General features: G+C 37.4%; 1 protein-coding gene across 2 annotated transcripts in view; it reads right to left on the bottom strand.

Annotated features, from left to right (window-relative positions):
• Window positions 1-13,916, bottom strand: part of LOC136856868 (sorting and assembly machinery component 50 homolog A) — a 165,942-nt gene that overhangs the window by 137,701 nt on the left and 14,325 nt on the right. For both annotated transcript variants that reach the window (XM_067135072.2, XM_067135071.2), the window contains exon 7: window positions 3,738-4,007. In XM_067135072.2, coding sequence (XP_066991173.1) covers window positions 3,738-4,007 — 270 coding nt within the window. The remainder of the gene's footprint in view (window positions 1-3,737; window positions 4,008-13,916) is intronic.

The raw sequence follows: 13,916 nt of genomic DNA, 5'->3' as shown, positions 1-13,916 counted from the left end.
ATAATCTGAACAAATCCACCGAAAAAACGAACATTCTTTACGAGGCCATTCATCCCTCATCATGAAGACTTATCTAGACAGAACGGCTTGACAACGAAGCACTTCCGTTCTCTCTCACACCCCCTCCACACCTCAACCAACCCAAAACAAGCCACACCCCTTCCCCTCACCTACCCCCGCCACCATCTCCTAGCCAACAATAAGCGCGCATGCATGCACGCACGCACACACACACATACAAGTAATAGAAATATCATTTTACAATTAAACACGAACACACACAACAATTTCTCATTTCTTTCTTTTCTGTTTCTTTTTCCTCAGACACCCACCTTCAATGCACAGTACCATAAGCCAAGGCCATACAATCACCATTCTACATCAACAACAATAATAGACGACACTTACAACTGCATAAGCGAGTGTTCCATAACGAAGGATGTTCCCCCAACTCTTCAGCCAATTTAAATCTACAAATAAGTTTATTCCATACTATTCTAAAGCACTGCAAGATTACGTAAACTAGAACAAGCCATTTCTACATTTATTAAATGTTTCATTGTCAAACGTATTTAATTTCAACTATGCCATATATTCACGTTGATTGAAACAGGACCGACAATTATGTTCTGTGTTCCACAAATACACGGCACTTTTAAATCCGATCCAAGAACTTTCTTAAAATACCAAGCGTTTCAAGCCAATGAATATATTTCAACTGATTCATTTATCCAAGTAGATGAAACAAATCCAACAAGTCTATTCCGCGTTCTTCAAACACACGTGCAGTGTTTTAGCCCAGATCCAAGAACTTTTGTAAATTACCAAATGTTTTATGTGATTGTGTGGTATAATTAGTTATTAAGTTTTGTTTCAAAAGGTTCACATGTTTTCAAGATGATTGTGGCAAGACTGATAAGCCTGTTCCGAGTTATACAAACATAAGACAGTATTTTTTTAACCCAAATCCAAAGAACATTAAAGTGCCATGTGTTTCATGTCAATGTATAAATTTTCATGTCAATGTATATATTTTCAACTAGTGCATTTGTTTCCAATAGATTGAAACAAGACCAACAAGTCTATTCCATGTTCCACAAACACACGACAGAACCAAGAACTTTTTAAGTGCCAAGTAGTTTATGTCTTTGTGTGCATTTCATTTCAATGTGTATATATTTCATCTAGTTTAATTAGATTGAAACAAGACCAACAAGTTCAAGAACATTCTTAAAACGCCATGTGTTTTATAACATTATACGTGTTTCATGTCGATTTGTATATTTTCAACCAGTGCATATGTTACCAGTGTTCCGTGTTCCATGAACACACGACAGTTTAAACCAGAACTTAGAACTTTTTTAAGTTCCAAGTATTGCATACCATGTGTACATTACAAATCAAGGTGTATGTTTTGCAACCCATTGATGTGTATTTAGGCAATCACCATTATGTGTATAATTTATTATGATGTCTTATGTCAACCAATCGAGATGTATGTAGGCAACCCTAATGATGATTGTTATTAGATTCCCCTCGATTTGATATTCAACAAGAACTGATGATGACTCCAAGGGAGTCGAAACCGGTCTTCGCTCAATAAATTCAATTTATTTTACAATGTGTTAAATGGTGGAACATCCCTCAAACTCTATTATATTAGGTGAGTACCTACATATTTTAGGTAATTTTTGTAGATCTGAACTTGAAAAATATAATCTACTCCATGCTAATTTCCCAGAAAGGACATTTTTCCCCCTGCCAAATTTAACCTTGGTTGGTATTATTTGCTATCAGTATCAATACAGTCGAACTTCCTGAGCAATTTGGGACAATAATCAATTATCTGGATTTAGAATTAGGAGAATCATGGTTCATCTTGTTCAGCCTTGCAATTTGGTAGTAAAGCGGGTGGCATTCTTAGCATGCCCACTATAAATAGGCGTGGCACTAAGAGGGTTAACTGTGTTTTTGTTAGACTACGTTTCTATCCACTTTTTTAGGATATATGAAATGGCTTGATGTTTTTGTGTATGTAGTTTATTTTAAGGTTGAATTGTTGTTATGCGCTAATTTATTCTTCAAATTTTCACTTCTGTTACTGAAGATGGTACCACAGGTGCACAAACTAGAATAACATGACAAATATTTCTATCATATACTGAAGTGCTGATTAGGTGGAACATCTACCCCCAATTTCTTTAAGGTATTCTCTGTATCAGCACAGAATGAAAATCATTAATTATGACTCCAAACAACCATGTGTTCATCACCGTATATTATTCCTGACGTCATGCTTCTAACTTATTTATATAGATAACAGAGTGCTGGTATTTCACTCCTGTCTACTTCTACATCGTTATAAGAAGACACGGCAGGGCTGCAGTAATATAGTTTCCTTTTTATATGTATTTCTGCTAAAATGTAATGCAATCTTTCAGGGTTTAGTGTTCTGTTTTGTTGTTTGGAATTGAACCAAGATTATGGGTTGGATACCACCATGAATCTACAGAAGAAGTTACTGTAATAAACCAGTGGACGAAGGGTATGACCGCTGGTAATGGTGTAAAATTCTACATTTTAATTTGATGATAATAATAATAATAATAATAATAATAATAATAATAACAACAACATTTACACTTTCACGGCCCATGTAACTATTCATGAGGTATATTTTTGGGCTTATGCCGTGTAATTAATTATAAAACACACTCAACGCGTTTCGAAAGAACCTTGTCTTTCTTCATCAGGAGACAACAGAGAAATGAAACGACACATAACAGGTTGCTAGGAGAAACCAATAAGGAACTTGAAATGGTGCCGTAAGATGTAAACGGGATGCCATTTTAGCCCCAGCTAGAGACAACGAATGGCAACAGTAAGGATTTTTTCCTGAACCCTTCCGTTTTGTCTCACTCAACCTTAAAATCCTGAGTGTGCGTCTGTCCACGAGGTCTAATATTTCTTTGCACATACCAGTAACGGTGAGGAGACTGAGGGTTCCAATTCTGAGCTGTTTCTTCCTGTGTGATTTCAGTCTCTCCATGTGTAATGAGCTTCGGCTTGTTGGGCGTCATAAATTCATGAGTTGCATGAAGAGCTGATGTCATGTTTGGTACTTTTAATACTTTTACATCCAAGGCTTGTTTAACAGATTTTCTTTAGTTAGCAAAAGGCTTTTAATGCCAGGAGTGCCTGAGGACATGTTCGACTTGCCTGGTGAAGGTCCTTGTATTTGACGCCCATGGGCAACATGTGCATCTGGATGTCAGATGATGAGGGTGACTATTGTTACGATAATGAGGATGAGGTAGGTAGAGGGCGAAATCCAATGTCGGCACATATCCTACCCCTGTTGAATAACATTAAGGGTCCTGTTCAAGGCATAACATCTCCATCCAACTGACAAATCACCATCAACAGCGTCATATGCACTCACTCAATATGAACACTGCAGAGAGGTTTGGAATTGAATTCAAGCTTTTGGCATGCAATTTAGTGATTAGAAATTGTAAACAACCACCTCTCCTCTTCTGTTGTCCAACATTCTGACAGCAAAAATTTTTTCAACCAACAGGACTCAAACTGGCTAACTATGGTGTCAGACCACATGGACTTGACACCTAAACCACCATGGCCAACCGGGAAGGCAAACAATGCAGAAATAAAATAATAAAATGAAAAATAGTTTAGTAGTACCATAATTTTAAAAAAAACTCAACTTGCCCACATACCATATCACTTGTAAGGGGAAAATTTCCTTGAAGTAACATTTCATTCTTGAAGAAACCCACATTTCCACCAAGACCAGCAAATTCGGTGGTAAGTTGGAAAAGTGCACCAGTGGTAGGAAAAATGGGTGCATCCCGCCGATCTACACTCAAGATATGGCGTAGTGAAGACTTGAGACTTGGTCCAGCCTGTTCTCGGACTTGGAATGCTGCAGAGCGAGTCAAAGTTGATAGATCCCGCCAAGCTGCCTCCCACTGGAGATTATGCTTCACCTATAACCAATGAGGTTCAATCAAAATAAATTAAAATTAAATTAGCGAGTAAAAATTGCTGAAATACTGACTTTCTAAATTTAGTGAAGTTTCAATGACTACACAAAATCTGGTATTTCCAAGGTGTGAGAGTATGACTGCATTGTCACTGACTTGAGAGGTTCCATTGTTTGCACTGATAAATGATAGCTGCAGAGGGATGGGTGATAAAAAGGCAGTGAAGTGAATAATATCTACTGCTCCCACTTTCCCTTGGTGTTTTGTAAGATTTCATATAAACATGTTTTATCTACATTGGTTGTTGTTTATTGCAATTTATTACTGAATGTTTTCCACTTTCAATCAACACTGCTCAGTATATATTTGGAAGTTCTAAGTTATAGCACAATAAGTGTGTAAGAAGTTATCTCAAATTTTTTTTTTCAAAAAACTCCTTAACATGCTACAGGTTGTGCCACGTCAAACCGGTGGCCGTTGAGAATGCTTTTCTTCGTGCTGAAAGTTGGCGGGAATGAATGGCTATGTAATTTACAAAGCAAACCAGACATTAGAACATGAAAAGGTTCTCCCTCGCTGATAATTTTTTATGAATTTAGGACGGCAACTGCTTCTTGATTAAACCAAGAAAAGATCACGCCCACAATAAAATACTGCACAACAAATGAAAATAAGAATAAGTGACGTATACAAACTAGAACCTAACCACGAAAAACCAGAACAACCTCATACAAATTAAAATAAGAATAATTGAAGTTTTCAGACTGGAACCTATCCATGAAAAACCTTAAGAACCTCATACAAGGGATGATACCCTTACTGCAGAATTTGTCTTTGAAGGAAAAATAGGAAGACAACTGTAACATGCAGTTCCTGCTGAATTCCGATTTGTAAAAACCATTCCAAAGCAACATGTACAACATGTGCAGATGAAGTCATGGACACTGACCAGAATTGTTATCCAGTATCAAAAATAATTATTCAGCAAAATTTAGTTTCTGTAATTTTATACAGTATTTCTTTTAAATTTTGTACTTCATTTTAAGAATACATTTTTTACTTGAATTGTGATCAAATTTGAAATCCCCAAATGCACACGCTGAGGCAATTTGCTCACGTGTGACCTCTTGTGCTGTTTAAACATTCACATTTTTTCTCCAGATTCTGCACATTTTTTAAATTTATTCTTTTTACACTGAGAAAATATTTTTACTGATTAATTGTATTAGTACTAGTTGAAAGGCAGTTAAACAGGGTACCGGTATCATATTTATATTTTTATCAGAGCATACACTGCAAAAGCAAAATAGCAGGCCCTGAAAAAAGTAACCGAGAGCAATATGCCTCATGCAACTTCTTGCGTTCTAAAACGGGTGCGACCTCTCACGTAATAAATAAGGAAAAGTGGTTTGAAACAGGAACTTGGTAAAGAAAAGCATGATACACATCTTGTAACGGCGAGTAAATGTGATAGGTCTAATAATAATAATAATAATAATAATAATGTCATTGATTTTACGCCACAGTAACAGCTGATAAAGTGCTGACGTATCTGAGCACCTTCAAATACCCCTGGACTGAGCTGGGATTAAACCTGCTAACTTGGGTTTAGAAAGCCAGTGTCTTAACTGTCTGAGCCACACTACAGTATAGATGTTCATGTCTGGAATTCAAGTTTACTTGGCATAGTGATAAAAGTTAACAAAAGAAACAAAGTATGTTTAGTGTTATGGCCTGTTGTCAAACAAATATATTAAACATGCAAAACTCCTATTGACACTTAGAGGCTAAGCAATATGATTTAACAAGTAAACCAACTAAATTTTTTCAGCAACAATTAAAGAGGGATTCTACTGAAGCTACTGGGCAACATGGGACATTTGCAAGTGACATATCTGGCAGTCTACTTTTCAACTAAGAAACATGGTGCGTTATGTAGCATGCAACCTTGTAGCATTTGCTGCTGCAGTCGCATAGTACATGTTGCCCATAGCTGCATGGAGTGGAATTGGGCATTTAGGGAAATTAAATTGTGGGAGACTACAAATGAAGAGGGAGATATGTTGGTGGATGTTTGTGTGAGAAATGGGTTAAGTGTGGTGAATACATGGCTCAGGAAAAATAGTAGAAAGATTACAAGATATGGATGGGGCAACAGAAGGACAAAGACCGTATTTATTTATAACCTCTTGTGGAAAGAGCAAATCGTAGACCGTTGATAGACTTAACAGTCTTACCAGAAGTCGCCTTTAATGGAGGCCGTAGAGTAGCGGTAGCAAAAATGGAAGTAAGAAAAATAGTGAAAATGAAAAAAAAAATAAGACAGGAGAAAATAAAAGTACAAAAGCATGGAATTTAAAAGGTATGGAGGTAAAGGAAAAATTCCAAAATGAATTGAAACAACACATACCCAGATGTGAGGTGGAGAGTGTGGAAGTGGAATGGGACATACTCACAAAGGCACTTGCAAGTTGTGCAGAGAGTGCTTGTGGCATAATAACTGAAACAGCAAAAGATAAAGAGACCGCATAATGGAGCAAGAGGGTAAAGAAAGCAGTGAAAAATAAGAAAGCATAGCAACTATGGAGTGGGAATAAAATGGAAGAAAGTAGAAGAAAGTATCAGGAAATGAAAATAAGGTGCAAGAAAGTAATAAATGAAGTAAAGAAGAAAAGCTGGGAAGGATTTAAACGAGAGTTGGAAGAGAATACATATAGTGGTAACAGGATGCTATTCAGACTTGTAAAAAGGAAGAGTAAAAGAAAATGTCTACATAAAGAAGGTGACAGGGAAAGAAGTAGAGAGAATAACACGGCCATAGGACATAATGAGAAGATGGAAGTACTGCTTTCATAAACTCCTGAGTGTAAGAAGGGGTGTAGATGAGATGATAGAGATAGAGAGTGAGGAGACAGAATCAGAGAGTGAAATCATGATGGAAGAAGTGGAAACTAATGCCAAACGAACGAAGGTGAGAAAAGCAGCAGAATTGGATGAACTGTGTGGAAATGATAAAAGCAACAGCACCAGTTGGTTTACAGTGGCGATATACCCAGAGGTGCCAACCTTTGAAATGGCCTTTCCGTAATTCCCCTACCCTACCCTCTGAAAAATTTTGGAGTCAAATCCAAAGCACTCGCATCCCTTCTGGATAATGACACCCTCTTTGCATTCCCCAACAACAACCTATTCTAAGACATATACTATTACACCATATATTTGTACATTACCAGTTAGTTCTGTCATAAAACATTCTTTGTAACTTGTCTCCCCACAGAGCAGGTGCTTTTGTGTGGGATTTTTCTTGTAGCATTTTTCCCCCTGTGAGGACATTTTCACCTTATGAACAATAAGAGATTCCAATGTAGCTGTGATTATTGTAGGCCTGAAATCATTCTGTTTTTTCCTATTAACACTGAAAACTCTTTCTGTGGGAGACTTAATGTCAGGTACACTTAATACTGCAATAATACAAGATTACATTTTTTGATGAATAGGAGAGTAGAGTTACTTCATTCACAATGAATTTCACGACGCTCACGAGTAGCAAAAGGAAGTGTCGATCGAATACGTATAATCCCAAATACAAATCGTACTGTCTTTTACAGAAATATTGCTCCTTAAATTCGGGCACAGGTCATACCGTATTTACTTGCGTACTGGACTCCCCCTTTTTTTTTCACTTTTACAGCAAAAAAATTAAAGTGGGGGGGGGGGGGCGTCCAATATGCGATAACCTCCAGTTTTGTAAAAATTAAATAATTGAAAGAGGTTCAACCTATTCAATACATAGGAAAGAAATGTAGTGATTACATTTTTATTTAATAGTAAAAATAAATGGGACCGGTTTCGACCCTAGTCCAGGTCATCGTCAGCCGTAAAAACATGTAAAACAATGCATATGAAAAAGAAAAAGATTAATTAAACTCTGGATCGGTATAAGATGAAACAGTACGTAATATTAAGAATGGTAGTATGGCACACGCAATGATAGATGAAGTCTCACAATGTTTATGAATATTCGTCTATCATTGCGTGTGCCATACTACCATTCTTAATATTACGTACTCTTTCATCTTATACCGATCCAGAGTTTAATTAATCTTTTTCTTTTTCATATGCATTGTTTTACATGTTTTTACGCCTGACGATGACCTGGACTAGGGTCAAAACCGGTCCCATTTATTTTTACTATTAAATAAAAATGTAATCACTACATTTCTTTCCTATGTATTGAATAGGTTGAACCTCTTTCAATTATTTAATTTTTACGTTAATACTTACAATACGGAACAATGAAATTTTTATCTTTAAACTCCAGTTTTGTGCAGTGAACACACGGCTTCTAGGCTATAAAGAGCTATAAATTATACGTGTAAACATTCTACACTATTCTTTAACAAACTTATGAATGTATTTAAGTTATACTGCCTATTTTCGTTGGAAGGCAGTATTTCTAAATGTAAAAAGACAATAAATGGTGAACACAACTTTTAGGCCAACATATAAAGTAAATGTAGAAAGTTTTAATTACTCATATCACGTCATTCGTTTCATCTCATTAATACCTCTGATCAGGTTGATGTCAAGAAGGGGTTACGGTTGTAAAAACTTGCTACGAAGATTCGTCTCACTTCATACTCAACCTCGTACAGAAAAAGGATAAATAATTAATGGCGTATGGCCTCTGGAGAGGCCTGGTGCAGGTCTTTTTCTAGTAGACTGCCTATTAGGTGACCTGCATGTCTGTGAAGATGAGGGCCCTACCTAGGATGATTTCTAATGTTGAATACGCCACACACACCCAGCCCCCAAGCCACTCGAATTAACCAATTAAGGTTAAAATCCCCGACCCGGCCAGGAATCGAACATGGGATCCTCTGAACCGAAGGCCAGTATGCTGACCATTCAGCCAACGAGTCTGACACAGAAAAAGGATAAGAGTATCTTATTATCACGTTATGCAATATTGATACAAAAGAACTTAATGGCCAGTCATTTGTCTCTGTCAACTGAGCAGTAGGCCTACCACACAGTAAACCTGAGTAAACCTAATCACTGCTTTAATTTGAATGATCGTCTTGTGCCGCTAACTTCCCTGCTACCAGCGTGTCGTCATTCCAAATGACATCATCTTCACTGCCATCTTGTCAGCCATGCACTGCAATCGAGAGCATTCGAGGTTCTGTCTTTTTTTTTTTAACTTTTAAAAATAGTTTTGTTCCCACTATAGAGTCCAAACAGTGAAAATCTATTACCAAGTAGTTTCTGGAGATGGCCTCTATATTTCCAGTTGGTGTATGTGAAGCAGAAGCTATTCCTTCCGAATAAAGCCGTGGTGTAGAAAGCGTGCCAAACAACCAGGTGATAACTACCGTATGTTACGAGTTGTACCTCCGAATGTAAACACAGTGACTGGAAGCATTCTTTGGATACCTGCTGCTGCTGCTGAAAGTCAAACCCTTATTTTTAAGCATATTTCATGCTTGTTCTCCACATTTATCACATAAGGAGTTACCTCAACTACTGTAAATGAGATGAGAGAGACTGCTCTGTTTAGGTTAGGTTAGGTATGCTATCAATCACCCGCATAGTGCCAGAAGTTACACGACGGGAAGATTAAAAATAAAAAACAGGCAAGTTTGCCACATTTATGGATATCTACAGGTGTGGTGATAATGCGTTTTATCAGCATAATGTTTAATTTTGTATGATCATTGCCTCCATTTTTTTATTAACGCATAGTTAACGGACCATTTATATTGGTATTAGTATGTTTTGTTTGGCGTTTCCGAAAATCGTGAAGTGAGGACGTAAAATAATAATAATAATAATAATAATAATAATAATAATAATAATAATATATTATTATTCGTAAGGTACGTTGGCAAGTAAAACAATTCTTATGATTGGATTGTTCTTATCACATTTTAAACCTACTTCCCTCCGAAAAAAAAAAAAAAAAAACCTATCCCTACTGGCCCGAGTTACGAGATATTAAATGATCATTTTGTTAATGATCTTGCATGCTATATGAATATGGGAATATTGCTTAACGAGAGTAAACTCGTTTGCACATCCCGAGGTGGTGCAGCTCTTTTCAGACAGGCCTCCAGTGGAAGAGAGTTGCATGTACCATTTTTACTGCAAATCAACCTTCCTGCCTTTCATAAATCTCTGGCAATACGGTACCGGGAATCAAACTCAGGCTCTCAAGAACGGCAGCTAATTGTGCTAACCATTACGCTGGCGGACATTCTTAACTACAAAACACAGTCACATATACATGACTGATGCGTGCTTGCGTAATGAAACTATTCACCTATTTGTATGGTGTCATCAGAGCTACAGTAGGCATACGCTACCGAGACGGACATTTCTTAACTATGGAACACAGATGTACCGCATGACTTCAGCACGGACGAAACTATTTACAAATTTGTGTGACGTCATCAGAGCTGCAGTAAGGCTTGTACTTGGTTCGAAGCGGAACCATTGTTTTTCTCTGACAAATTACGTTGGGGGGTCTTCTATGCGAGATTCATTTTTTAAATTTTCTTCGTCTCGAAAAGCCAAGGGGGTCTAATACACGAGTACATGTGGTTTTTACGCCTTTTGTACCATGGTCTCATAATACATTCTTGCAAAGATGCATCAACAGTGGCTTCATGTCTAATGACTTGGCAATGGCTGAAATCTTGCTCCGTCGCTCACTTCTGCGTTACCGGATCCATATGGTGTGGTAGTTGATTAATACTTTGTGTTCTGAGTGAAGAAACATCAGTGGTAACAAGCAATGAATTCAAAAAAGTGTTTGCTGTCATTTACTGTGAGTGACAAACTGAAAGTTGTAACGGAAGCTGAAACTATCACACATCGTGCCGCCGACAAAGATATATTGATGAACATGTATTCGTGATTGGAGAAAAAAGAAGGAAATGTAATTAAAAAGTATCAGTGATCATAAAGCTATCTGAGGGCAGAGTGCAGTTTCCTGAAATTGAAAAATGGCTTTATAAATACGCAACTGAAATATGTGAACTAGGTTATGGTGTATCAACTGAAATGTGTCAACTAAAATCATTACAGATCGCAAAGGAACTTAAAAAGGAGGGTGTTACAGCAAGCTGTGGGTTGATAAGGAACATTTATCGAAGAAACGGACTGTGTATCCGAAGACTTACATCTATTTCATGTCACCCTGTTTTCTACGAAGAAAAGTTGATGACCTTTCATCGCCACGTTATTTGTTTGTGGAAGCAAAATTATTATTTGCTTTTTCAAACTGGGAATGCTGATCTGATGCCTGTTTATTTTGAAATGCCACTAAACAATACAGTTCACATTAAGGCAAGGGTGCTAAAGCTTGCCCGCTGTAAGTACAGTGCCTGTGCTAGAAACACCTGTGGGGCCGATGACCTTCGATGTTAGGCCCCTTAAAACAACAAGCATCATCATCATCATCATCATCAGAAACACCTGTGCGCGAGCGTGCAAGTCGCTTCCCCTCTGTCGGCTTGTACTTCCCCACGTTGCTGACTCAGGGCTGCGCATGCCTAGCTGTGATAGGCTCCAGTTACCTGTTTTGATTTTGGTATCTAAGTAATGGTTGGCACATTCAGGTACACAGGCTGCGGCATAAGAATTGACACAGTAATTTGTTAATGTGTGTGTTGTTTACTTCTGTATCAAAGTGGTTGTTTGAAGAGATGCTACTTTTATCATAGCCTATACAGTAGAAGTCCGCTATAGCGAGTACAGTATACAACGAGAACCCCTGTTACTGTATAACATCAGCTTTTGTACTATGTCCCTTCAAAATTTTGATATTAAATTGTGTATTATCCATTTATTACAGTGAGAGCCCTATCACTGACACATCCGTTATTATGAGCGATTAAGTGTGCACGATTTTTTCCGTTACCGATATATATGCACCCAGCCATTATATTACAAGCGATCAATCATTTTCGGTATAGTTTCCTCGCTATGTCCACTAGCGAGCTCTTTCATCGACATTCAAAGGCGATGCCGGAGTCGATTAGTAATACCCGTAGACTGCTGTTCCATAAAGAAAAATGGAAATGAAAGAGGAGAACATGTTTTTGTAATAAATGCGTAAATTAAGTGTACAATAGCAGTTGTTAAGTCGTTAAAAATAAAGGCTGAAGTAAACGATCGCTTAATTTTAGTGCTAAATACTGCAATTAAGTAAGAATGGGATAGACCTCAAGTTATGGCAGAGTAGATCATTGATTTTAGAGGTTAGTTTATATTTTCACATGGGGTTAAATTACGGAAAGGCTATTATCATGTAAAATTTATAGCGAGAACGTTATCATTTCTCTACTTGCGTATGGAATACGTTTTCATGATACATATAGTACAGTTAAGTTGGGTTAGGTGGCGCTGTTTGAATAAGAAAATAGAAATATTTGCCACAAAATGTGATCGTCTTTGGTACAGCACCGTTTTCTTGCTATGTGCACTTGCAAGCTCTCTCATCGACATTCGAGGCAATGTTGGAGTCAATTAGTAATATCCGTCAACTGCCGTTCCATAAAGAAAATCAGAAATGAAAGAGGAGAACGTTTTCGTGATGAATACATAAATAACGTGGTCGAGAGCAGTTGTTAACTGTTGATAAACTTAACCATAATAGGCATTTCCTCTGATCCTGTATTGAATTGTTTGAATCTATTAAAGAAACTATTAGAGTGTTGAGCCCACCATGTCAATACACCTTATAATGATAGAAAATTATTAATTTAACATACATGTTCAAGGAACTGACATCAATGATGAAGGGAATGGATGATTTTCCCGAAACATGTAGTTGCTTTCAAGAATAGAAAGAGCCTCATATCGAAAAATAACAGGACACACAGGCCTAGACAAAACGATGGGCCATGTGATGATGCATACATCACAGAAACGACTACAAACTCGAATAGGGACTATGAACATAATTAGCCTAACTGGAAAGTGTGAGGAATTAGTAAATCTCATGGAAAAGAGAACTCAGATTTTAAGGACACTTCCTCTCAAGCATCGGCCGTGGCCTTAAGGTACAGCCCCAGCATTTGCCTGGTATGAAAATGGGAAACCACGGAAAACCATTTTCAGAGCTGCCGATAGTGGGATTTAAACCTACTATCTCCCGGATGCAAACTCACAGCCGCGCGCCTCTACGCACACGGCCAACTCGCCCGGTTGATACTTTGTCAATATATGAATTTTTCATCTAAACAGTCTTATGTGGCTGAAGATGTTAATAATATACGAAACATGTACCACTTTTAACCAATAAGTTGGCTTAAGCAATTAATGTATCGACAAGGTGGAAAATAAAAAATACTTAGTTGTGATTAGCACTGATTTGCGTGTGTAATCCTGCAACGCTGCCAAGTAAACACGTGACGATCGCCTTTAACTATATTACACAGACATTACGCAACTTACACATTTGGATTTTTTCGCAAAATGTATCTTTGTCTTTCTTGTAAACAATATCTTGACATTAATAATGAAAGTTACCACAATTCGCACAATTTAGAAAAACGTAAAGGTATGTAAAGTTAAAAGCCTGTACCATGTAAACACCGATCGCTACGTTTAAAATGTTTATCAAAACGCATACATCAGGTTTACTACAATGAAATTTGTGGAGGGTGTTAAGTATCATCTAGATGTTATTATGCATAAATCTCAATTTGTTTAGATGGTAAGTTTCATATATATGTTAAAAAGAAATGTACAAATGTAAACACGCGACGCCTGGAATTGGCCCTTCAGGATCTGAAAAGCAGTGGTCATTGCCCTAGTTCAGTGCAGATCTTGCCATGGCATTAATCCAGTCACGAATTCTAGTCCACAAAACCTGCATTCAAACCATTCCTAGAGAGAAGTACA

Source organism: Anabrus simplex, chromosome 1 (assembly GCF_040414725.1).
Source record: "Anabrus simplex isolate iqAnaSimp1 chromosome 1, ASM4041472v1, whole genome shotgun sequence".
NCBI lineage: Eukaryota > Metazoa > Arthropoda > Insecta > Orthoptera > Tettigoniidae > Anabrus > Anabrus simplex.
This window is presented reverse-complemented; position numbering and strand designations above follow the sequence as displayed.